This window comes from Rhodotorula paludigena (genome assembly GCF_050403205.1).
Source record: "Rhodotorula paludigena JCM10292 DNA, Rt_paludigena_JCM10292v1_ctg14, whole genome shotgun sequence".
Classification (NCBI taxonomy): Eukaryota; Fungi; Basidiomycota; class Microbotryomycetes; order Sporidiobolales; family Sporidiobolaceae; genus Rhodotorula; species Rhodotorula paludigena.
The window spans coordinates 150,884-173,099 of record NW_027481444.1 but is presented as its reverse complement, the minus strand read 5'-3'; the positions used below and the strand labels follow the sequence as shown (position 1 = coordinate 173,099).

General features: G+C 65.7%; 9 protein-coding genes across 9 annotated transcripts; 6 read left to right on the top strand and 3 right to left on the bottom strand.

The window, feature by feature from the left end:
• Positions 1–628: 628 nt before the first annotated feature.
• On the top strand, positions 629–7,226 carry JCM10292_007171 (uncharacterized protein; the record flags this gene model as incomplete). Its single annotated transcript, XM_076648247.1, has 4 exons — positions 629–4,307; positions 4,369–5,370; positions 5,431–7,020; positions 7,093–7,226. The coding sequence occupies 4 exons, from the start codon at positions 629–631 to the stop codon at positions 7,224–7,226; spliced, it is 6,405 nt and encodes a 2,134-aa protein (XP_076506194.1).
• A 1,025-nt stretch (positions 7,227–8,251) lies between these two features.
• Positions 8,252–8,488, bottom strand: JCM10292_007170 (uncharacterized protein; the record flags this gene model as incomplete). The annotated part of the gene is made up of 1 exon (XM_076648246.1): positions 8,252–8,488. The coding sequence occupies one exon, from the start codon at positions 8,486–8,488 to the stop codon at positions 8,252–8,254; it is 237 nt and encodes a 78-aa protein (XP_076506193.1).
• A 167-nt stretch (positions 8,489–8,655) lies between these two features.
• Positions 8,656–9,952, bottom strand: HIS6 (1-(5-phosphoribosyl)-5- ((5-phosphoribosylamino)methylideneamino)imidazole-4-carboxamide isomerase HIS6; the record flags this gene model as incomplete). Its single annotated transcript, XM_076648245.1, has 9 exons — positions 8,656–8,801; positions 8,873–8,923; positions 8,985–9,052; positions 9,124–9,154; positions 9,234–9,310; positions 9,369–9,472; positions 9,534–9,604; positions 9,666–9,784; positions 9,846–9,952. The coding sequence occupies 9 exons, from the start codon at positions 9,950–9,952 to the stop codon at positions 8,656–8,658; spliced, it is 774 nt and encodes a 257-aa protein (XP_076506192.1).
• A 390-nt stretch (positions 9,953–10,342) lies between these two features.
• On the top strand, positions 10,343–12,162 carry JCM10292_007168 (WD repeat RBAP46/RBAP48/MSI1 family protein; the record flags this gene model as incomplete). The annotated part of the gene is made up of 9 exons (XM_076648244.1): positions 10,343–10,372; positions 10,429–10,449; positions 10,535–10,641; positions 10,706–10,854; positions 10,938–11,163; positions 11,241–11,321; positions 11,388–11,534; positions 11,596–11,725; positions 11,785–12,162. 9 exons carry the CDS (start codon positions 10,343–10,345, stop codon positions 12,160–12,162), a joined length of 1,269 nt encoding a protein of 422 aa, XP_076506191.1.
• A 241-nt stretch (positions 12,163–12,403) lies between these two features.
• Positions 12,404–14,717, top strand: JCM10292_007167 (CoA-acylating methylmalonate-semialdehyde dehydrogenase; the record flags this gene model as incomplete). Its single annotated transcript, XM_076648243.1, has 10 exons — positions 12,404–12,631; positions 12,696–12,832; positions 12,904–13,265; positions 13,346–13,522; positions 13,589–13,693; positions 13,752–13,848; positions 13,924–14,100; positions 14,225–14,406; positions 14,472–14,541; positions 14,609–14,717. The coding sequence occupies 10 exons, from the start codon at positions 12,404–12,406 to the stop codon at positions 14,715–14,717; spliced, it is 1,644 nt and encodes a 547-aa protein (XP_076506190.1).
• A 266-nt stretch (positions 14,718–14,983) lies between these two features.
• Positions 14,984–17,391, top strand: JCM10292_007166 (uncharacterized protein; the record flags this gene model as incomplete). Its single annotated transcript, XM_076648242.1, has 5 exons — positions 14,984–15,114; positions 15,175–15,216; positions 15,279–16,208; positions 16,269–16,971; positions 17,053–17,391. 5 exons carry the CDS (start codon positions 14,984–14,986, stop codon positions 17,389–17,391), a joined length of 2,145 nt encoding a protein of 714 aa, XP_076506189.1.
• A 162-nt stretch (positions 17,392–17,553) lies between these two features.
• JCM10292_007165 (ankyrin repeat domain-containing protein) lies at positions 17,554–18,456 on the bottom strand (the record flags this gene model as incomplete). The annotated part of the gene is made up of 3 exons (XM_076648241.1): positions 17,554–17,976; positions 18,041–18,267; positions 18,390–18,456. The coding sequence occupies 3 exons, from the start codon at positions 18,454–18,456 to the stop codon at positions 17,554–17,556; spliced, it is 717 nt and encodes a 238-aa protein (XP_076506188.1).
• Positions 18,457–18,742: 286 nt separating this feature from the next.
• Positions 18,743–19,411, top strand: JCM10292_007164 (uncharacterized protein; the record flags this gene model as incomplete). The annotated part of the gene is made up of 2 exons (XM_076648240.1): positions 18,743–19,219; positions 19,298–19,411. The coding sequence occupies 2 exons, from the start codon at positions 18,743–18,745 to the stop codon at positions 19,409–19,411; spliced, it is 591 nt and encodes a 196-aa protein (XP_076506187.1).
• A 679-nt stretch (positions 19,412–20,090) lies between these two features.
• Positions 20,091–22,021, top strand: JCM10292_007163 (uncharacterized protein; the record flags this gene model as incomplete). The annotated part of the gene is made up of 6 exons (XM_076648239.1): positions 20,091–20,867; positions 20,942–21,115; positions 21,176–21,427; positions 21,501–21,736; positions 21,818–21,896; positions 21,974–22,021. 6 exons carry the CDS (start codon positions 20,091–20,093, stop codon positions 22,019–22,021), a joined length of 1,566 nt encoding a protein of 521 aa, XP_076506186.1.
• Between the last annotated feature and the right edge of the window lie 195 nt (positions 22,022–22,216).

The following is a 22,216-nucleotide window of genomic DNA, read 5'->3' as shown; positions in this document are numbered from 1 at the left end:
GAGGTCAAGGAGGGGAAAGTCAGAAGGCGATGGCGGCGTGCGGTGGAAGGGGCGGTGATGGGAGAGGGTGCAGTCATGTACGAAAACACTCGTCAGCTCGGGGCCTGCAGTGCGCGCGGCGAGAGAGGGACGCACGCGGGTTGCGATGGGGACGAGGAGGAAGAGGGGACGGCGCTCAAGGGCGAGGGTGCACGAAGGCGAGTGCGCGGAGTGCGCGGGGTCAAGAGCAGGTGCTCTGTACGAAAGTGCGCGGCTGGCTTCGCTCGCCTGGTCCCGGCGAGGAGCGCGAGGTCGAGTGGAGGGAGCGAGAGCAAGCGGGTATTGCGGCCAGGTGTATTCGAATACACCTGAATACAACCGAGCAATTGTAGTCTCGGGGTAACCTCCCGCTCGTTTGTTTCTCGCGCTGCCCTGCCCCGCCCTCTGCTCTTGCGGGCTGCTTGCGCCGCACTGCAGGCTCTGCCTCGACTCGAACGCACGGCACAGCACGCGTACGTCTCGCCTGGAGCGCGTCCCGCCGCCTCGTCCTCGTCGAGCTGAGTGCATGCTGACTGGTGTACCCGCGCTCCCGCAGCCCCGACGAGCCCGTCAGCGCCGCCCAGAGCTGCACTAGGCTGCGAGCGGGGCCATGCCCTCTGCGCTTGACCTCCTCTCGGCCGCTGCGCTCCTCGGAGACACGGGCGCATCCGCAGACGAACCCGCGCCCGCTCCCGCCGCCGCACCTGCGCCTGTGCAAGCAGCGCCAGAGCAGAGCCACGCGAGCCTCGGAGACATCGCCCGTGCCGCGCTCAGCCTCCCCGCCGTCCCGCCGCCGCTCCCGCCTCCTCCTCCACAACCCGTCGCGGGCATCTCGGCGGGCCCGCACGGCAGGCAGCGCGTCCCGAGCAGCTCGAGCCAGCCTGGAGGACTCTTCTCGCCCGTCCCGAGCTATGCGGCCCAGCCGCAGCAGCCCATAGCGGGCCCTTCGACCGCCCTCCCGCCGCTGCCCCCTGCTGCTCCTGCCGCCGAGCCGTCCCACGGGCACGGCACCCGCTCAAAGGGCGCCAGGCAGCGCCAGCAGCAACAGCAGCAACAACAACAGCAGCCGTACTACGGCGGAGCCCCGGGAGAGCCCCTGCAGTTCTTCACCGCCTCGAACGGATCCGCACAGCTCGGCGCACTCGGCGCTCCGCCTCCTCCCACTGCCGCCTCTTTCCCTCCAGCGCTTCCCTCCCTTCCCGCTCTCCCGCCGCTCCCTCGTCCCGGCGCCGTTGCCGCGCCCGCGCCCTCCTCGTCGACTCCTCCGCCCTGGGCCGTCCCCGCCGAGTCGGGCCTGATCCGCTGCGTGTGCCCCTACACGCTCGACGACGGCTTCACGATCCAGTGCGATCTGTGCAACGTGTGGCAGCACGCCGCGTGCGTCGGGATCCCGTCGCCCGAAGAGGTCCCCGACGAGTACCGCTGCGAAAAGTGCGACCCGGCAGAGGCGCGCCGACGCGGCGTCGACGGCCGCCTCGCAGAGGTCGGAATGCGCGTCCGCATGCGCGAGATGGAGCGCGTCCGGGAGCAGGTCGCGCGCGCAGAGGCCATGTACGAGGAGCAGCGCAAACGCCATGCGGCGGCCTTCGCCGTCGACGAGGCGCAGAGCGTCGCGACTCCGGCAGCACAGGCGCATGCGAACGCCTTGCCCGTCGTCGTGCCCGGTCAGGGACTGCCTGCTCTCAAGAGCCGCTCGACGAGGGGCGCGAAGGCACCTCGACGCAGCGCGGGGAGCGCAGGACCAGGAGCGGCGGGGACGCAGGCGGAAGAGCTGGTGACGAGCGCCCCGCTCGTTGCGTCGCCTTTGCCGACGTACGATCCAGCTGCCTCAACGGTACAGGCGGCTCCGCCTGTGACCGAATCCGCCGCGCCTGCTGTCTCCTCCCTTCCCGCCCTTCCCGTTTCTTCAGCAGCACTTCCGCCATCGACACCCGCTGTCTCCGACTTGTCCACCCTCCCGCCTCTCCCAGCGCCGTCTCCAGGCGCCGTGCCCGCGCCAGCCGTTCCCGAACAACCCCTTGCAGCCGCCGCGGCGCCTCTGCCTACATCGTCTACTGCCGCCCCTTCCGCAGCACCTGCCCCTTCTCCCGCCCCGGTCCCTTCCACGTCAACTGCGCCCCTCTCAGCGCCTGCGCCAGTCGCGTCGACCGCTGCGCCCACGCCCGCCCCTTCGGCATCTCTCGTAGGCCGCAAGCGCCGCGTCGCCAAGCAGCCGAAACCCTCGCGCGCCACCGCGTCGGCGTCCGCCGAGCCCGCCGACCCCGCTGGCGAGTCCACGGAGCCGAAACCGCCCGCGGTCCCGCTCGTCGACGCTGCGACGGCGGGCGCGAAGCGGCGGCGCGCGAGCGCGGCCGAGAGCGAGTCGGAGCGCGAGCGCGAGAGCGGCGGCGGCGCTGGGCGCGCGACGGTCCCGATCCTCAGCGCGACCGTGCGGCGACCGGCGATGCTGCGCGGCAGTGGGTGGTCCTCGGACGACCGGGACGACAGTCGCCGCGGGGGCGGCGCGTCGAGCGACGACGATGGCGACGACGACGATGACCGCGAGGCGAGCTATGCGCCGACGACCTCGGCTGCGAGCGTGCGCCGCGCGGTCGGCGCGAGGCAGCCGAGCAGTCGGCGCATCGACCGCGAGCGGGAGCGCGAGCGCGAGGAGGACAATGCCGCGTTCGCAGCCGCGGTCGCGGCGGGCGCGGGGGACCGGTACGAGGATTGGAGGTTCGAGTTTTCCGAGCTCGAGGGGCGCGCGACGCTTCTTTGGCGCGACGACGATGGCGCTGTGCGTGAGCGCGTGAGGCGCGTGTTTGAGCGAGGGGAGGAGGGCGAAGGAGCTGGCGAGGAGGAGCGAAGACTGGACGAGCGGAGGGAGGCGCACCTCGATGCGACTGTGGCAGCTGGCACCGGGAGCAAGCGTTTGGCGCTTGTCGAGGAGGGCCTCTCGGTTCTCCAGCCTTCTTTCGTCTCCCTTTCGACTCTCCCGCCTTCGCAGCCGATCGTGGCCAAGGCGCTACCCCTGTCCGCCTCATCGCTCACGCTCCCGCCGATCCAGTCGGCGTACCTGCCCTCGCCTTACTCGTCCAATCCCTCTCTGCACGCCACTTCGTCCGCGGCGCAATCACTCTGCCCGTATCCGCGCGCGACCTCTCACGCCCTCTTCGCTGCAGCACCCATCGCCGCAGGGTCGTTCATCGCTCCGCTCAAAGGCGAGCTGGTCGACCTCGAGGCGTACCGTGCCGACCCCATCAACCAGTATGCCCTTCTTGGCGCGACCAAGGCTGGCGTGCGCGCGCTGCCTGCGCCATGGAGCGTCGCCGTCGATGCGCGCAAGTGGGGCAACGAGGTCCGCTTTGCGCGAAGCGGCTGCCACCCGAACGCTGTCGTTCGCGTCGTCAAGCTCGACCCGCCGTCCGCCGCTGCGCCAGCACCAGTCTCGAGCAGGAAGAGCGGCAACGCAGCGAAGCGCTCACGATCCCCTCGCTCGCGCTCTCGCTCCGGCACGCCGTTCGTGCAGGCCAACGCCGCGCAGGGTCCTTCGACGAAGCCGCAGTGGGCTGCGCAACTCCCCGACGATCCGATCGCCTCGACTTTCGCCGTTGCGCTTTTCGCGCTTACCGACATCCCGAAGCGAAGCGAGATTGTCCTTCCCTGGGACTGGGACGACTCGCATCTTGTGCACGTCCTTCCCTCGCTCCTCTCGCTACCGTCTGCACCTCCGCTCCCTTCGTCGCTCCTCGACGCGCCCGACGCCCTCGCCGCCCTGTCGCGCAATCTTGCGTTGACCACCGATGCACTCCTCGGCTCGGCGCACCCCGCCGGCTGCGCGTGCGACCGCAAGCGCGATTGTGCCGTGTGGTGGCTCGTTCGCGGCGGGCAGGCGAGCTGCGGCTCGCTCACGACGACGAGCAAGCCCGGAACGAGGGAGCCCCTCGGCGCTGTCATGCTCAACTCGTTCGCGAGCGCGAGTGGCGCGGACCGCGCGGGGTTCGAGGTCGAAGGGAGGAAGCGATCGGGCGGGAACGCGGGTGCGAGGCCCGTCGATTTGGGCGCCCTGGTCGGCCTCGAGCGCGGATGGGTCGTCAAGGAGAAGGCGCAGCCGCACATGGCGCAGCAGCGTGAGGAGGATCGCGACGAGAAGCCCGAGGTGCAGCTCGGAATGGATGTCGACGAGGACGAAGGCGCGCAGGACGACTCGCCGCTTTCGGAGCTGCAGGACTTGCCCACTGTCGATGACGACGCGCACATGGAAGTGGACGAGCCGGTCAGGCTTCTCTCGGCCAAACTTGCTGTGCAAGGTCTGTCGCGCCTCCTTCGCAGTACTCCCGCGGTGACCCAGATTGACCCATTTCGCTGCAGACCTCCCGCAACTTGGCATCTCGCCCTCGTCTGCGCTGAGCTCGCTTCCTTCCGACGACGCCTTCTCTCCTGCGCGCCCCGCTCGCCCGTCTCTCGCCGACGACGCCGACGCGCACTCGTCCGACTCGGACCTGACCGAGCCGCTCTCCAATCTTTCGGCACAAGAGGACGATGACGACGACGAGCTCTCTGAGGTGGACGAGTCGGTGCTGTCGCCACCAACGCAGCGCAAGGTGCTACTCCCCGCTCCGCGCTCGCCGTCGCCTCCGGCTGCCAACGCTTCCGGACCGAAGAAGCAGAAGAAGCGCGCTCCAACACCCGACGACTCGTCGCTCAGCGAGCCGGACGAGCCGCCCGTCGCAGCGACGCAGGACAAGCAGGTCAAGAAGAAGAAGAAGGCGGATGCTGAGAAGGTCAAGGCGAAGGAGAAGACGAAGAAGCGCAAGACTGCGCGCGTCTACTCTTCGACCGAGGACGAGCAGGAAACTGCGGCGCCCTCGAAGGGCAAGATCGCCGTTGCGCAGGACGAAGCGCACGTGTCGGACAAGGCGAGCGCCTCGCCAGCTCCGCCCGCTGCAAGTGTCGCTCCCACGGTCGAGCGCCCGCGTCCCAAGATTGGCGTCAAAGTCGTCACGAAGACCGTGTCTGTCCCAATCGAGCAGCCGAAGGAGCGCAAGAAGCTCGCGTCGCTCTCGTCGATGAGCGGCAAGAAGGGCGATGTCGGAACTGCCTCCACTACGGCGACGCCGACGACCAAGAAGAAGCGACCGCTGTCCGGCACGCCTTCGACCCTCTCAAGCCTCAAGATCCGCAAGCTGAAGGACAAGAAGGCTGCGCCCAAGATCCGTGACCAGTCTGACTCGGAGCCCGAGACGCCCGCCTCCCCGACAAAGGATTCGACGGCCGAGCCGACGCCGACGTCAAGCGCGGGCACGTCTCGCGCGCCAAGCGTGCAACCTGCGCCTGCGGTCGAAGACGTTGTCATGGCCGGCGCTTCCTCTGGTAAGTTCGTTTTCACACCCCCTTCCCGCCGTCTGGCTGACCTGGAAACAACTGTCACAGTCGATTCAGCGTCTCAAAACGCGCCGGCAGCACCAGCCAAGGAGCCTACGCCGCCTGCGCCCGAGCCGCCGAAGCCCCCTCCTCAGCGCCTCTCCTTCGCTGCCTACCGTCAGCGGCAGATGCAAGGTCTCGCTACTCCTGGCCGACCCCCTCCTCCACCGCCGCCGCCCCCTCCTCCTGCGCCCGCCCCTGCACCAGCACCCGCTGCATCAGTTGCGGCGAGTCCTGTACTCGGCGTAACAGCTGCCCAGCTCGAAGCGCTGGCAGGCGCTCTCGCTGCGGCTGCATCGTCGTCGCCGGCCGCGAGCGGATCACCTGCACTTCCTGGCGGCGCCCCTCTCGCGGCATCGCCTTTCGTCCCTTCATCGGCTCTCCTCTCCGAAACTCCCCCTCTCCCGCCCATGGCGGCTCTTCGCGCTCCTCCTCCGCCGCCACCGGCGCCGGTCCCTGCATCCGCACCTGCTGCGCGTCCCGCGAGCGAAACGCCGCCGATCGTAGCCGCAGCGGTCTTGCAGCCGGCGGCAGGCGAGGACGACGATGAGTCGGAAGCGGGAACACCGCCACTCCCGCCGGCACGGGCCCTCGGCCCTGCTCCTTCCCCAGTCGCACTCGTATCCTCTGCCCTTCCAGCGACCGCGCATGCTGCAACTGCGCCTGCTGCAGTCAAGTTCAGTGCGGCGGACATCCTAAAGAGCATTGGCGACTACTTCGGCAGCTCGTCCGCGGCGTCGAAGGCCAAGATCCCCGCTGCTACGACGACACCCGCGATGCCAGCGCCCTCGGCATCACAAGCTACTCAAGCTGCTTCGACACCGTCAACGGCGCCTCCGCCGCTTTCGCCAAGTACGACGCCGCCCATCCCGGAGTCGAGCCGTCCGCGACAATTCTCCATCTCACTCGCCGGCAGTGCCCTCGGTCTCGACGCAGGCTCTGCCGCGCCGGGCGTCGTGCCCGTCCCTGCGCCGGCTTCTGCGCCTCCGGCAACGCCGGCCTCATCGAGCGCCCCCGCCGCCTCGCCCATGCCGGGCTTCCGACCCATCTCGGCGCAGGCGCAGGCCAAGTCGCCCGTTCTGGGCGTTGGACCGCCCTTCGCACGCCCGTCTCCGACGTTCCCCGCCGGCTTCGGCACGCCTGCGGGTCCTCCGAGCGGTCCACGCGCACGCGGGCCAACGGCAAGTCCCGCCGGGTTTGGCCGCCCAGTCCTGCCCCCCGGCAGCACGCCCGTCTCGAGCGTGGGCTCCCCGGCTCTACCGCCGACTGGGCCAAGCGCGCTCCGGTCTGCGTCGGGCTCGCCTGGTGCGCTCGGCGCGAGCGGGAGCAACGTCCCGCTGTACGCGGGCGGGCACTCGCGCCCCTCTCCGCCCGTCAGGCCCGTCGAGCTTGATCCGAGCGTCCCGACGGGGCCGAAGGCGATGCAGGCGGGGCTTGTGCCGCCAGCGAACGGCGGGCGGCTGGGCTTGCCTGGCGCGGGCGCCGGGGCCAGTGCAGGCGCGGGAACGGCTGTTACGGCAACTGCGGGGCCGGCAGTCGGCGGAGGAGGCGCAAGGGGTGGATGGGCAGCGGCTGGACGTGGGAGAGGCGCGTTCGGCGGTGCGTCGTCTTTCGCTCTTTTCTTCCTCCTACCTGGACCTTCACTGACTTTGCTTACTTCTGGCTGTGCAGGTCTTCCCGGTCGCAATCCGAACATGATGCCCGGTGCAGGAGCACCTCGCGGACGCGGTGGTGGTTGGGGCTGGCGCGGGCGCGGCGGCGGGGGCGCAGGACGCGGAGGTGGACGAGGCGGAGCGGCGATGTGAGCGGATCAGCGTCAGGATGTTTTGCAGTCTTCTTGTTGCCATCAGTAATCGAACTAAGATGTGATGTGCCCCTCTCTTCTCCCTGAGGCGCGTCGCGAAAGCTTGTTACGCTGGAAAGCCGTCCTACTGCTCGCCGTTCTCGCAGTCTCTCGGCCGTCTCTGCACCCTGAACCCGCCCCGTGCATGTTCAACGACTCGGAAACCTTGGCGGATGTCGCTCGGCGATTTGGGAAGCTGGCGAGTCATTGATATGTGCGAGAGGATCAGGTCGGCGTCGAAAGTTGAACCGCTGTCCTCGTCGTCCGACGGCATTCGGGCAAGTTCAAAGAGACTGGGGAGTCGACTGTCTCGTGAAGAGTCCGCCGGGGACGGCTCGGTTGCGGCCGCCTGCTGTTGCTGCGGGTTGGAAAGCGGAAGAACATCGCCGGCACTCTCCTCTTCCTCGTCGCTGCCATCGACCGTGCTCGGTTCGCGCTTGTCGTCCTCATCGTCCCTTGTTTCCTCGCCTCCAGCAGCAGTCGAGAAACCCTCGAAAGTTGGCGGACCGTTCCAGTCCCTGAGCAAGAGCGCCTCGACAACTGCGTCCGAGTCTCCCGAAGCAGCCGAATCCGAGCGACTGAGTAGGCGAGTCGAGAGAACAGATGGGGTTACGTGAAGCGAGAGGGCGGGAGGAGCTGGAGCAGGCGGGACAGAGGTGCCAGCGTTGAGAGGGGGAGCGGAAGGAAGGGGCGTCTCAAACGGCGAATGACTGTGTCTCGCGGGCTCGTCCTTCGTCTCGGTGCCATCACACATCACTGCGTGCTTGTTTCTGGAGGAGAGGACCGTCTTGGAAGACGTGGGCGCTGAAGCGGTAGTCAGACGTTGGGACGAAAAGTCGCCTTCCATCTCCAAGAAGCGGAATGGGTCGCGGTCGACGATCCTCCCGGCTCTGAGGCACGCTTCGACCCACTCGACACTGTGTAGCTCGACGCCGAGCGCCTCTAAGCTGCACGAGCCTCTGATCAGAAATGGTCGCGCCAGTGCTTCTACGGATAGAAAGGAGCGGACCGGTCGACGAGCTCGTCTGGCTGGCCCGGAAGCGCAAAGTAGAAGTCGATGTCGCACTCGTCGCCGCGCACGGCGTCGTGCGTCGCGAGGCGGCCGCCGTGCGAGGTCCAGCTCGAGCGGACAGAGGCAGAGACAAGAGGCGATAAGAAGGCGACGAGCGGGTGGAAGAGCGTCGAGACAGAGTGCACGGGCTCGGGAAGCGCGGGAGAGTCCATCACTGCGAGAGCGAGGCCAAGCGAAGACAAATTGGGAGGGAAAGAGAGGAGGCCAGAGAGCGAAGAGACCTCGGCTTTCCTCACGAAACTCAATACGAAAACATCGTGCGGCACTTGCACAGAATGCTATTAAGCAGCTCTTATATGATGGGCCACGGGTTGTCCAGCTACGCCTTCGCGAATGCCTCGCGGTTGTACGCGCACAGCTCGTCAAACTTGACCTGCGACCCGCCGAAAATGTCGAGTGCCGAGCCGAACGTCAGGTCGACCTTCCCGCCGGAAAGCTGCTCGACGAGGCGCAGGTCGTCGGTGCCTGTCAAAAAACCGATACGCGTGAGCAGGGCGAGCTGCTGCGATCCCGACTGCAGGAGACAGGACACGTACTTCGTGCTCCACCGGCGTAGGTGGTGGGGATCGTCACCCACTCGCCGAGCTCTGCAGAGCAGAAGCGGGGTCAGTGACGTGTCCTCATTATCGAAGGCGGGAGAGAACGCACTCTCGACCAGCTGCTCGTCAATGCCTTGACACAGCCCTTCGACGTCCGCCGCGTGAATCAGGAACTCGCTGTGGATCGCAGATGGTGAGCGAAAGGCGCGGCGGCCAAGTACGGAAGCATAGGAAGAGGAGTTGCGCACCTGCAGTACTTTGTGAGGAGTGCAAGCGACTCTGAACGCGGAGGTGGCGGGTGCATCAGCTTCCCTGTGTCCGCAACGAGGTGCACTCGCAGTTCGCAGACTTGGCGCACCTGCGTTGACCTCCATATCGGTCATAACCTGCCACCGGTCCATCGCGACGATCCAGCGGTTATCCCGCCGCCGGCAGCTGACGTCGCACGCAGCGCATCAGCGGGATCAATTATGTCAAAGTCGGCACCACGCACCTAACATCGACCACCAGGCGCTCCTTTCCGACCTTCTCGGCGAGTCGTCGCAGACGGTTCTCGTCGAACTTGGCGCCAGGGAAAAGGTACGACGTGACGATGACCTGCAGATCCCTCGAATATGAGCACGAATCCTCTGAGCGATGCATTCCGCTGCACGCGCACCTTCTCGGCGCCGGCGTCAAGCCATTCTTGGGCGTTCGACTCGTTGATCCCGCCGCCGACCTGCAGACCGTCTACCGAGCAGCGAGGTCAGTCCGCTGCTCATGAAAACCACGAGTGCGAGTCAGGACGCACTGGGCCACGCTTGCAGCGCAGAGCGCGCAGCGTCGTCGTTGCCCGGGCCCAGCTTGATTACATGCCCGCCGGTGAGTTCGTTCTTGCGATACAGCTCGGCGTAGTACTCGCTCGGGTGCCTGCTCGTGCTGAGTCAGCAGATGCTCTCGAAGCAGCGGAAGAGATCGCGTGAAGACGCACTGGGAGACGAAGTTGGTCCGGAGGGAGGAGGTGTCGAGAGTCCCGCCGACGATCTGCTTGACGGCACCGTTGTGCAGGTCGATGCACGGGCGGAAGACAGAGGGCATGGCCTGCACGCGCACGGCGATGAGCGCTCGAGCGACGAGAGAGCGCGTGACAAGACAGAAGAGTCCTCACGACCAGCGGGGAGCGCGAGCGAGTCTAGCGGAGAAGCGAGAGTCCAGCCGAGGCACGAGTCGAGAGTCTGAGCGCAGTCACACGGTCGCACGGGGCAGAAGCGCACGAGGACAAGGCTGTGTTCGCCGTCGCAGGTTGACCTTGACCGCTCTCCCGCACCTCGCGCACACCAGCTCCCGGTCGAGCGTACGCGCGACAGAAAGATCCAAACACAGCTCCACAGCCCGCTCGAGCTTGTCCTGCGCTTCCCGCTGCCGTAGCCGCCGCGCCCACCTCGACCCGCCTCGACGCGTTCATCGCCTTCCGCTCTCGCGCTCACCATGGCCACCGAGGGCGACGAGACGTCGACGGTGCGTCTCTAGAGCTTTGTGTATGACGGCCGAGCTGACTGGAATGGACCTCGCAGCTCTACAAGAGCATCAACGAGGTGCGCCTCGTCCTCCTCATCTCGCTCTCGTCCCTCGTGCCAGAATGTGCAGACTGAAGTGCTCATGCAATCATGCTGTCCACAGGAGTACAAGATCTGGAAGAAGAACTCGCCCTTCCTGTACGACCTCGTCATCACGCATGCGCTCGACTGGCCCTCTCTCACCTGCCAGTGGCTGCCCGACGTCGAGACGTGCGTTCTTCTGAATCGTTGCTCTGCCGATTCGCACCACTGAACGACGTGCGAGCACTCGCAGCCCCGCGGACAAGGACTACACGGTCCACCGCCTCCTCCTCGCGACCCACACCTCTGGCGAGGACAACAACCACCTTCAGATCGCCGAGGTCCACCTTCCCAAGCCGCAAGCCGAGCTGAGCCTCGACAAGTACGATGACGAGCGCGGCGGTACGTCGGCGCGCCTCAGCCTAGTCCGCTCGTCCTGCGAAGGCGCAAGAAAGCTGACTCCTGAAGCTGGCGCCTTGCTCCAGAGATCGGCGCGCACACGGCGACCGAGCCGCGCGTGCAGATCACGCAGTCGATCAACCACACGGGCGAGGTGAACCGGGCGCGGTACATGCCGCAGAACCCGGACCTGATCGCGACCAAGACGGTCATGGGCGAGGTCTACGTGTTTGACCGCACCAAGCACCCGAGCGTCCCGACCAACAACGAGTGCAAGCCGGATATCACGCTCAGGGGTCACACGAAGGAGGGGTGTGTTCTTTGGTCGCCGTGTTCAGACTGGCTTGCAAGGCGAGCAGTGCTGATTATAGCGCCTGTTGCTCGTACAGATACGGACTGTCGTGGAACCCGCTCAAGGCTAAGGAGGGTCACGTGCTGAGTGCTTCGGAGGATACGACCGTCTGCCACTGGTGCGCTCCTCTCGCTCCACACGACCTGAGACAATCGTCGCCTGACTCGTCATCGCTACACCTCAGGGACATTCGCGGCTACACCAAGGGCAACTCGTCGATGGACCCGCTCAACGTCTACCGCGGGCACTCGGCGATCGTCGAGGACGTGGCATGGCACAACCTGCAAGAGGACGTCTTTGCGTCGGTTGGCGACGACCGCATGCTCTTGCTGTGCGTCTTCCCCGACTACCTCTTCTCGCCCACTGCTGTACTGACGCTGGCGAGCTCGCAGGTGGGACACGCGCGGGCAGTCGGGGAGCAACAAGCCGACGGCGCGGGTGCAGGCGCACGAGGCCGAGGTCAATGCCGTTGCGTTCGCGCCGCACAACGAAAACATTCTCATCACGGGCTCGGCGGACAAGGTGCGTGCTTCGTGGACTCTGGGGATGATCTCGAGATGTTGATGAGGTTTGCGTCACAGACGGTCGCGCTGTGGGACCTTCGCAACCTCAAGCTCAAGCTGCACACGTTCGAGTCGCACCAGGAGGAGGTGCTGCAGCTGGCGTGGTCGCCCAACAACGAGACGGTGTTTGCGTCTGCGTCGTCGGACCGGCGGATCAACCTGTGGGACGTGAGCAAGATTGGGCTCGAGCAGACGCCCGAGGACGCCGAGGACGGCCCGCCCGAGCTCATGTTTGTGCACGGCGGGCACACGGCGCGCCCGACCGACATTGCGTGGAACGCCAACCACGACTTTTGCATGGTCAGCGTCGCCGAGGACAACGTGCTCCAGGTGTGGTCCCCGTCTGCGACGCTCGCCCAGGCCGATGTCCCCGTCGACGAGATCGAGCTCGAGTAGTCGTGTAATGCCTGTGCTTGTACTGCATGTACCGTGTTACACCCGTGCATCACTTGAGTGTGGACCGGGGAATTGGGCTCGGAAGCGCCGTTCCCGGGTCCGCGGATGTGGGGCGCGAGCGAGGGACACGGCGAGCCGTCAGCTTGCCCGCCCTCGGCTCTCACCCGCTCCCCGTGCGCGCCTGCGTGCTGCTCTGCCGTGCCGTACACTCGCTAGTATCGCGCGTCCAACCCCCGCAGCCATGCTCTCCCGCTCCATCGCGCGCCTCTCCCCTGCGCGGGTGACCCGCGCCGCTCTCGCCGCGCCCGCATTCTCGACGTCGTCGCGCCGGGCAGCGCTCGCAGACCTCGAGGCGCTCTCGGGACTGAAAGAGTGGTCCGGGACCGCAACCAACGGGCGCGAGACGACGCACCTTGTTGGGGGAGAATGGACGATTGGCGATAGCACTGCCTTCATTGACGTGCACGACGTGCGTCCTTCCTTGCTCTAGCTGCTAGCCAGAGCTGAACATTGACATTGTCGCCCGACCACAGCCATCCAGTCAGCGCGTATTGACCCGCGTGCCCGAGGCGACGCCTGCGGTGCTAAAGCGCGCGGTCGATAAGGCGGAGGAGGCCTTTGACGAGTGGAAGGACTCGAGCGTGCTCAAGCGCCAGGCCGTCATGCTCAAGTGAGTCTTGCACAGCAGCGCACGTCGCTTCGGCGCGAAGGACGGTAACCTAACCCTCTCCTCGTAAACAGGTTCCAGTCTCTGATCCGCGAACACCACGACGAGATTGCGCGGTCCATCGTTCTCGAGCAGGGCAAGACTTTTGCCGACGCCAAGGGCGACGTCCTGCGCGGCCTGCAGGTGATCGAGAACGTCTGCGGCGTCCCGTCGCTCCTCCTCGGCGACAAGCTCGAGGTGACCAAGGACATGGACACATACACGCGCCGCGTCCCGCTTGGCGTCACGGCTGCCGTGTGCCCGTTCAACTTCCCCGCCATGATCCCGCTGTGGGCGATGGGTGTCTCGGTCGCGACGGGCAACTCGATGATCCTCAAGCCGTCGGAGCGCGACCCAGGCGCGACCATGATCCTCGCTGAGCTTATGGAGCAGGCTGGTGCGTTGATTCCTACTGTGTATCGCAATATCGGCGGTACTGAGAAGGGGAATCGAGGCTGACGAGAGGCCTACTCGCAGGTGCCCCTAAGGGCGTCCTCTCCGTCGTGCACGGCACGATCGAGCCCGTCAAGTTCATCTGCGAGGAGCCGCGCATCAAGGCCATCTCTTTCGTCGGTGGCGACCGCGCAGGCAAGTACATCTACGAGACGGGCAGCAAGAACGGCAAGCGCGTGCAGGCCAACCTCGGCGCCAAGAGTGGGTTTCCTCCGGCGCCTCATCCTTTGATTTCACGTCCACTGACGCTTGGTGCGCTATGCGCAGACCACTGCATCCTCATGCCCGACGCCAACAAGAACTTTGCGCTCAACTCGATCGTCGGCGCGGCTTTCGGTGCTGCAGGCCAGCGCTGCATGGCTCTGTCCACCCGTGCGTCTGCTTGTCCTCGCGCGGGGATATGCTCGACATTGACACGATTCGGTTGCAGTCGTGGCCGTTGGCGACTCACAGCACTGGGTTGACTCGCTCGTCGAGCGCGCAAAGACACTCAAGGTCGGCAACGGCTTTGACCCGGCCACCGAAGTGTGCGTCGACTTAAGCTCTCTTCGAGGTAATGAGGCAACGAAACTGCGCTGCTCACGCCTGTCGTGATGACGCAGCGGCCCGCTCATCACGCCCGCGGCAAAGGAGCGCGTCGAGTCGCTCATCCAGTCGTGCCAGGACCAGGGCGGCAAGATCCTCCTTGACGGGCGCGGCGTCAAGGTCGACGGGTACCCGAACGGCAACTTTGTCGGCCCGACGATCCTCGAGGCGACGACTGAGATGGACTGCTACCAGTGCGTCTCTCGTTTCCCCTCCTCTCGCTCGGCCCGCAAGGGTTGTCTTTCGCTGCGGCGGCCCGTCCTCGTCGAATCATACTGTCAAGCTCGAACACAACTGACAGTGGTGAGCGCTCTGCAGGCAGGAGATCTTCGGCCCGGTGTTGACCGTCGTCAAGGCCGACACGCTCGACGACGCCATCGCGCTCATCAACCGGAACCACTACGGCAACGGCGCGAGCATCTTCACCAACTCGGGCGCGACGGCGCGCAAGTTCGAGATCGCGGTCGAGGCGGGCCAGATTGGGCTCAACGTTCCCATCCGTACGTGTCGCTTTCGCTGGTTTCCTCTTCGCCACGGATCGATCTGACCAGGCTCTCACGCGCAGCCGTGCCTTTGCCGATGTTCTCGTGGTCGGGCAACAAGGGCAGCGTGCTCGGTGGACAGTCGCTCTACGGGTTCGTCGCTTCTTTCCCCCTTCGCCTCCCAAGCGCAGGCTCTCTGACGCGAGTCTTAATCGCACAGCCCGCGCGGCATCGACTTCTTTACACAGCTCAAGACGACGACTTCGTACTGGCGCTCGGAGGATGCGCTGGATGCCAAGGCGACGACGTCGATGCCGACGCACCACTGAGCGATCTCTGCTCTGGATGTAAAGAGACTTGGGAGTTGGAGCCCTTTGTAGAATAGGCAGTCTTACTAGGCGGAATACATAGGCCACACGCTGTCTCGTCGTGCCAGAGAGACGGTTTTCCAGCGTTCCGCGCGGTGCGACAGGGGGCTTTCGGCGCCCGTCTCATCAGCGTGCCGCGGTCGAAAGTGGGGGAAGCGCACGACCGTCGAGCGTGTACGAGCAAGGCCGACGAGCCAGCCTCACACTCGACGCGCACGCTGCACACGATGCAAGGCCCGGCTGCTTCGCCGTCTGCTGCGCTTGCAGCCGACGGGAAATCGCAGCCGCGGAAGCGGGCTCGCGAGGCGGAGGAGGGCCGCGCAGCCACCGCCTGCCAGGCGTGCAGGACGGGCAAGCGGTGCGTAATCATCACTGTATGCACTGGGCAAGTCACACGCTGATCCGCCTTCACGTGCAGACGCTGCGACGGGCCGCCGGGACCATGCAGGCAGTGCACCTCGTGAGATTCTACCCACCCGCGGCTGGACACTTGGCAGGACTCTGACCACGCTGTACGCACAGGCGACAGCTCGTATGCGCGTTCCCAGCTTCAAAGCGCGGTGCCGGCGGGTACCGGCCCAAACAGCGGCTCCGCTCCCCTTCGCCGCCCGATGAAACAGACGAAGATCAGCCGCGCTTCCGCTCGATCAACGTGCCTGCACCGCTCCCGACAGCGCCGGAACCGCCGTCGGAAGTGGCCGACAACTTGCGGCAGCTCAATGCTCGTCTCGAACGCATCGACTCTGCCCTCTCACTCGCCGCGACGCCCCTCAACTCGTTCGTGTTCCCGAGCGGGGAGGTGGAAACCAAACCTCTCGACGTATCAGCATCACCCGCATACCTGCTCAACTTCTTCGACCCGGCCGGAGCCGAGGAGGCAGCTTGTTCTGCGATGGCGGTCGAAGACGCTGCCAGCCCGGTCGAGTCTGCGGCGCCAGATCCGGTGCAGGCGCAGTGGATGCGTGCCGAGCCGGACGTGATCGTGCGCGGCTTCCTGTCCGCCCAGGAGTGCATCAACGAATTCGACTTTTTCTTCCGCAACATCCAGCCATGGGCAGGTGTGTTGTCGACATCACTCGACTCGGACGCGCTGGTCGTGCGAGCGCGTTCCCCGCTCCTGTTCCACGCCATCCTCCTCCTGGCGCTTTACTACCGGCCGCACAACCATGCGAACATCACGTTGTACCGCTCGGTCTCTTCGATCCTCGACGCCATCCTCGCCCCTCAGATCCTCTGCCCGCAACCCGACCAGCTGTCTTTCGACTTTGTCCGCGCCATGCACCTCCTACTCATGTATAAGCCGATTCAGTACGCCTCGCTGAACGGGCAGGGCGTATCCGACATGGCGCAGATCGAGCTGGCGAGCAAGATGAACGTGCGTGCCTCGTGGCTGCTGCGACTGCTCGTCTCGCGCGTGGCCGTCTTCATCGGCCTTCCTTCCATCGCAACAACGTTCGTTCCTCTCGCCAGTACGCGTCGGATGCGCGTGGGCTGACGGCGTTGTCCGTACAGCTTTGCCCACGCCGTCGACAACCAGCACATCGCGCCCATCCCCGTCGAGATGGTCTCGCAGCAGCGCCTGTATCTCTGCTGCGTCTTTCGCGAGCTTCACGGCGCGCTCCAGTCCGGCCGGACCGCCAATTTCAACTCGCAAGCCGCGCGCCAGACCGCACGCCAGTTCGCCGCGCTCGCGCAGCAACCCTCGGACGCGACGCTCGGCGCGTCCGTCGAGCTCGCCGCCCTCGCGGCCGAAGCTGTCGGTGCGCGCACGGGCAGCGCGACGCTGAGCGCAGCCGAGCTGCGCCGGTTCGACGACGGGTTCGACGCGTGGCATGCGTACTGGGCGCCGATCCTCGCGCCGGCAGCGGGCGGGACCGAGCCGGCGACGCCGTCGTGGGGCTTGTGGCACCCGTACGGCAGCTTCACGCGGTTGATCGTCGGCGGGTTCACGGTCGACGCGGCAAAGCAGGCGGTACGCGTGCCGGCGCTGCCTGGCTCGGATGGCGGGACCGCAACGCCGAGTGAGGGGCGCAGGCGGCTGGGGAAGATGCTCGAAGTTGCGCAGGAGATGCTCCTCTCAATCTCGACGCGCGGAGGCCGACTGCGGGAAGGGGGAAGGGGACTGCTGGACGAGTGGGACGACGAGGGTCCGCTCGCGCTCGACTCGAAGATTGCGGGCAAGCTCAAGTGGGCTTCGGACAGCGTGACCTGCGTCGTGCGTCCTTCCTCACTTGCCGGCCTGTCAAACGAGAGAGAGTGTGCCGCGGACATGGACTGATCTTTCCCTCCACCGCAGATGTTCAGCTACCCGCTCATTGTCATTGCCAAGCTTGCTTCTGCCGGCATCGTCACCTCGGACCTCAAGCTTTCCTCGTCGGAGCCTGCGCACAGCGCGCCCCCGACGTTGTCGCCAAGCGACAAGGTCTGCCGCCTGCTCGATTTCGGCGCCCACCTCCTCTCGGCCCTCGCTCCGACCCCGTACCACCCGAGCGTCAAGCAAGCCGCGTACCTCCGCCACGTCTACTTCTCGCTCACGGCGGCACACCCGTCGACCGACCAGGTTGCGAGGGCGGCGTCTGTCCGCGCGGAGGACTCGCCCGGGTTCTTTGACGAGTGGATGGACTGGCTCGAGTAGCGCTGCTCTGCAAGCATACGCGGTGCACAGATTGAACCGCCGACTTTTCAGCAAGTCCGCAGCCATGCGGGCAGGAACAACGGTCCTCGCCCGCCGCACAGCCTCTCCCGGAGACTCCCTGACTTGCCAATCTCGAGTAGGATGCGTTGCATTGGACATTCTTCACCGCCCGATGTCGTCTCCATCCCGAGTCCGCTTTGCCTTGCCCTGCTCTCCTGCCAGCTCATCCGCCGTCCGTGCCCTCGTCCTCGCCTCGCCGCCGTCCTGCCCCTCCTCATCGAGCGCCATCTGCTCCCCGATCGCCCGCCCCGCCGCGACTTGCCCCGACACGGTCTGCTCGACAACCTCGCGCAGGGCGGCGTCCGTCTCGGCTTCGGAAAGCTCGCCGCGCTCGGCGCGCTCCATGATTGCGCGCACGGACTGCATGAGCGCGTCGGTTGGGGCATCGAGGTCAGGCTGTGGTTGTGCGGCGGATGAAGGGGCGATGGTGGATGAGGAGGACGAGGAGGAGGGACCAGTTTCGCCGGTGAGGGTGCGCAGGTAGAGCGAGATGTGCGGGTACTCTTCTTGCAGCGCTTGTGCGGGCTGCGGACGCTCTCGAGCAGTCAGTACGGCGCTGAAGGTGGTGAAAGACGGAACAGGGACGCACAGAGACGCCCTCCTCGTTGCGCCACTTTGCATCTCCGCCGAGCTCGACGACGAGCTTGGCCATGGCGACCGACTCTACGACGTAGAGGGGCGTGTCGCCGTCCGAGTCTGCGAGGTTGATGTCGCCGCCGCGCTCGACGAGGAGGCGCAGGATGTCGCTGTGGCCCCACGACGCGGCGGCATGCAGGGGAGAGTAGCTGTTGTCGTCGAGAGCGTTGGGCGAGGTTCCTGTCGCTCGTGGAGGTCAGCTAGGTGCTGTCGTTTTGCGTGCATCAGGCGCTGCAGGGCGTACCTGAGGGAGGAGAAGGTCAGCTCGAGCGACTAAAGATGCGCAGGACGAAGCGGTGCACCTTGGTCGAGAAGCTCGCGCACACGGTCGATCGCGCCTTCGCCTGCGGCAAGCCAGATGTTGCTCATCGTGTCTGTCCTGGTCTCAGCGGGTCTCTGCGAGAGCGAGTGGAGAGAGCGGACCCAAGTTGTTGCGTCGAGCTGATGAGACGAACATACTCGCTCCGTTCGCACAACCGACACGCCCTTCAATCTGGGCTAGTGCTGTACTGCTTGAGCTCTTGCGCGTCCTCGGCAGGCCCGTGTCGTGCTCTCGGCGCTCCCTGACTGTACTCGCTGACCGTGCCCGTTCTCGCACTCTGCTGCAAGCGGACGTTCCGACCCTGTCGTAGTAGCAACGCATATCACGCTTATGATGCTCCCGGGCTTGCATGACCACGCGCGCCGGCATACCCTTGCGCTTCGCCGCCTCGCACCTCGCCGGCGATTGAGTAGCACGCCCTCTCTCTCCTCCTGGCTAACGGTCACGATCAACGCGCGCGCGGTCGTCACGGGCGAAATCGACGACGCAGTGGGTGCCACACTGTCAACCCTGTCGGGCAGCTCGCCAAAATGGGCGCTCGACGCGCTCGAAGCGCTGCACCTTCTCCTCTCCGCCCACCTCCCGCTCCGCCGCGAGGACGTCGATGCGGCGTCCTTGCAGATCACGGGCACGCACGAGGACATCCACATACAACTGTCCACGCGCGCAGACGCACAAGTGCGCGTGCAAAGCGTCGACTTCCTCCTCGCCGAGCAGAGGAAGATCGCGAAGGAAGCGGTCGATCCAGTTGCCGCTCTACTACACAAGTTCATACAGGGCTTCAACACTCACATCAGCGCTGCATGGCCGGTGGGCCGCCGCACGTGAGCAGAAGGCGAAGCGCGCGGAGGAGGCGCATCCGTACATCCGTACACGTTAGTCGACAAGATTGACGGCCTCACCCCTCCGTATCTGGCCGCGCATGCCGGCAACTCAACCAAGGTCGATGTTGGGCTGCTTGTCAAGCTCATGAAGCAGCACTACCGCAAGCGTGAGGATTGATTTTTGGCAATTTTTCCGTTCCAACATCTGCGCTGACACCTCTCACTCGCCTTCTTTCCCTTTTTGCGGGCACTGCTATGCAGGATCTGCATCTCTTGCTTCCCTTTTGCCGGTGTGCAATGGCCAGCTGCGCCCCTGACACAGCCGAGCCTGCCAGGGTCGGAGAATCCAGACGTGCTCACCTCGTAGGCTCGTAACGCATGGCCGGTGCGTTTAGCCTGTTGCATTGCTACAGCAGACTCCGTACCCGTACTGACCTAGTTCCTTTCTACCCAGGGCTTGTACCCATCATCTCCCACGGTGTGTGACCCCGGCATCTTGTGCCCTCGTGCGGACCCCTCCTCTTCTTTCTGCGCTCCCGCGACCTCCCTACTTCTGGCGCTGTCTCCGGCAGCCCCCCTTGTCCGGCTGTACACCTGTCCTTCTGCCGTTATGACCCTTCTGCGCAGCAATCATTGTCCCTTTCGCGCGGCGTCGCGCATCGTGCTATGAGCAGCGTCCCTTTTGTAGCGAAGCAAGCGCGAGGTTCACTAAGGCACGCCACGTAGCTGCTGGCGCAACTCGGTCCTGCAAGACTGAGCGGTTCCAGCGAGTGTGAGCGCTTCGAGAGAAACGATCAAGACGGCGAGCGGCCCTCGCCCTCGTCCTCTGTCCTCTTTGCAGCGCTGGAACTGCCGGGATGGACACCGACAGTGACAGTCACGACTCGGCCTTCTCGGATCACTTGCATGCGGTCCGCGCTGCCGAGGTCGCCGAGGACTTCGCCTGGAGCGACGACAATGACGACGGCGACGCAGAGCACGCGAAAGAGCTCGAGCGCGTCGGCGTATTCCGTCTCACCGACCTCCCCGACGAGATTCAGCTCGTCGTCGTCCAGCACGTCGACGAGCGCGACCCCTCGCCCACGTTCCCTCGCGGACCTTCGCGCGAGCTGCTCAACCTCTCGCGCACGAGCCGCTTCTTCCACGGCGTCTGCAGCCCCTTGATCTGGCGCTCCGTCCACTACCGCCACGACGACGTCCGTAACCGGTACCGCGCCATCCCCGTCCGCAAGCACCGCGACCTCGCGACGCTCCAGCTCCTCTTGCGCTGGCGACGCGACCAGGGGCGCCCGCTGCCCATCCTGTGCTTCTCCGTACAAGAGATTCTCGTCGACGAGTACGACTATGGCCTGGAGCCCGAGCCGCACGACGCCCTCTTCCACGCATTCCTCGACGTTATTTCGATCCTTTCGCAGAGTGGGCTGCAGGTCCTCTTTCTCAAGGAGCTCGAGATCCCGCACGCGCGCGGACTCGACTTGATCCGCTACATCTCGTCGAGCCCGACCATCTCGGCCGTGCGCGTCAATCAGGTCGACTTTTGGCCGCGCCGCTCAGCCCGTCCGCTCGTCGAAGCGGCACAGGACCCGCTGCCGCACATCAAAACGCTACAGATCATGCACTCGGATCCTTGCTTTGTGGGTCGCCCCGTCTGAGCTGCTCGTTCCGCCCCTCGCTCGTCTCCCTGACACTCGGACTGCCTCCTCCGCAGTCGGACCTGATCTCGCGCTGCCCCAACATCGACTCGCTCCTCCTGTGGCCCTCGACGCGCCGCCTCGGCGAGCACACCGAGACGATCAAGCGCCTCTTGCCGCACCTGCGCAATCTCTCGCTCGACGCCGTGCACGAGGCAGAGGTATTCCGTTCCATCGCCGACGAGTTGCTTGTGCGTCCTCGGTCGCTGCCCTCTCGCGTGTCCTGTTGACAAGAGATCTGCTTCTCGCAGCGCTTGTATGAAGCCGGCGCCTACCTCCCGCTCGAGGAGCTCTTCCTCGAAGGCCCATCTCAGCGCGCCGACCTTTCGGTCCTCCTCTCGGCGCTCTCGCGCCTACCCTGCCTGCGCCGCCTCGCGCTGTACCAGCTCCTCGACGCGAGCCCCGCCGTTGTCGCCGATGTTGTCGAGGCCGTCCCGGCCGTCGAGGCGCTGACGCTCGTGCACGGCGACTGCCAGAGCGCGGAAGAGTGGCCCGCTCCGCTCGTGCGTTCTTTCCTAATGCTGCACTGCTCATCGCTCGAGTCAATGCGTGCTGACGCGTAGCGTGAACATCCAGGACGCCTACCTCCCCTTGCTCGCCAAACTGACCCACCTCCGCTTCTTCGCCTGGGACCGCCGCACCCCCCAGCCCTCGTCGCCCCGCTCCGCCTCCCCGCTTCTCCTGCTCGCCCGCGGGGCGGCGGTTGAGCGGGTCAAGCAGAACCGCCTCGAGTTTGAGACGCTGAGCCAGCTCGCGCGGGCGTGCAAGAGCCTGCGGGAGGGCGTGTGCATCACGCAGGATGTCAGCGAAGGGTGCGCGCCGCTCGCCCTCAACTTCCTCCCGTCCTAGGAAAGGATGCCCAAGCTGACGTGCCGGCGACTTGACGTGCGCAGGACGACGGGGTTTTTCGCGCGGTTCGAGCCGGACGAGAAGCGGCGGGTCCGGATCACGGTCAACAAGAAGGTCGTGCAGGTGCGTCTCAATCTTGAACCCTGCGCGGCGCTCATTCTCTCTCGAGACGCAGTGGCTGATCCCTGGCGCACGTGCAGGACTTCTTAATTTCGTACGATCGGTGGATCAAGGTCGAGGAGGACTGACGGAGAGGGAGACGCGCTTGAGGAGGAATCAGGATGCCGCCCTGTCCTCGAGTATCTTGTTGTGACTATCGCATGCTGTCGAGTGCTATCAGAGCCAGGTGTGAGGAATCGACCGAGATGCCAGAGAGTGCGACGGAAGCTGGTGGCTTCTTCCGCCGTGTGTGCATACTTCCGTCGCCGTTATCCGTAAAGCCG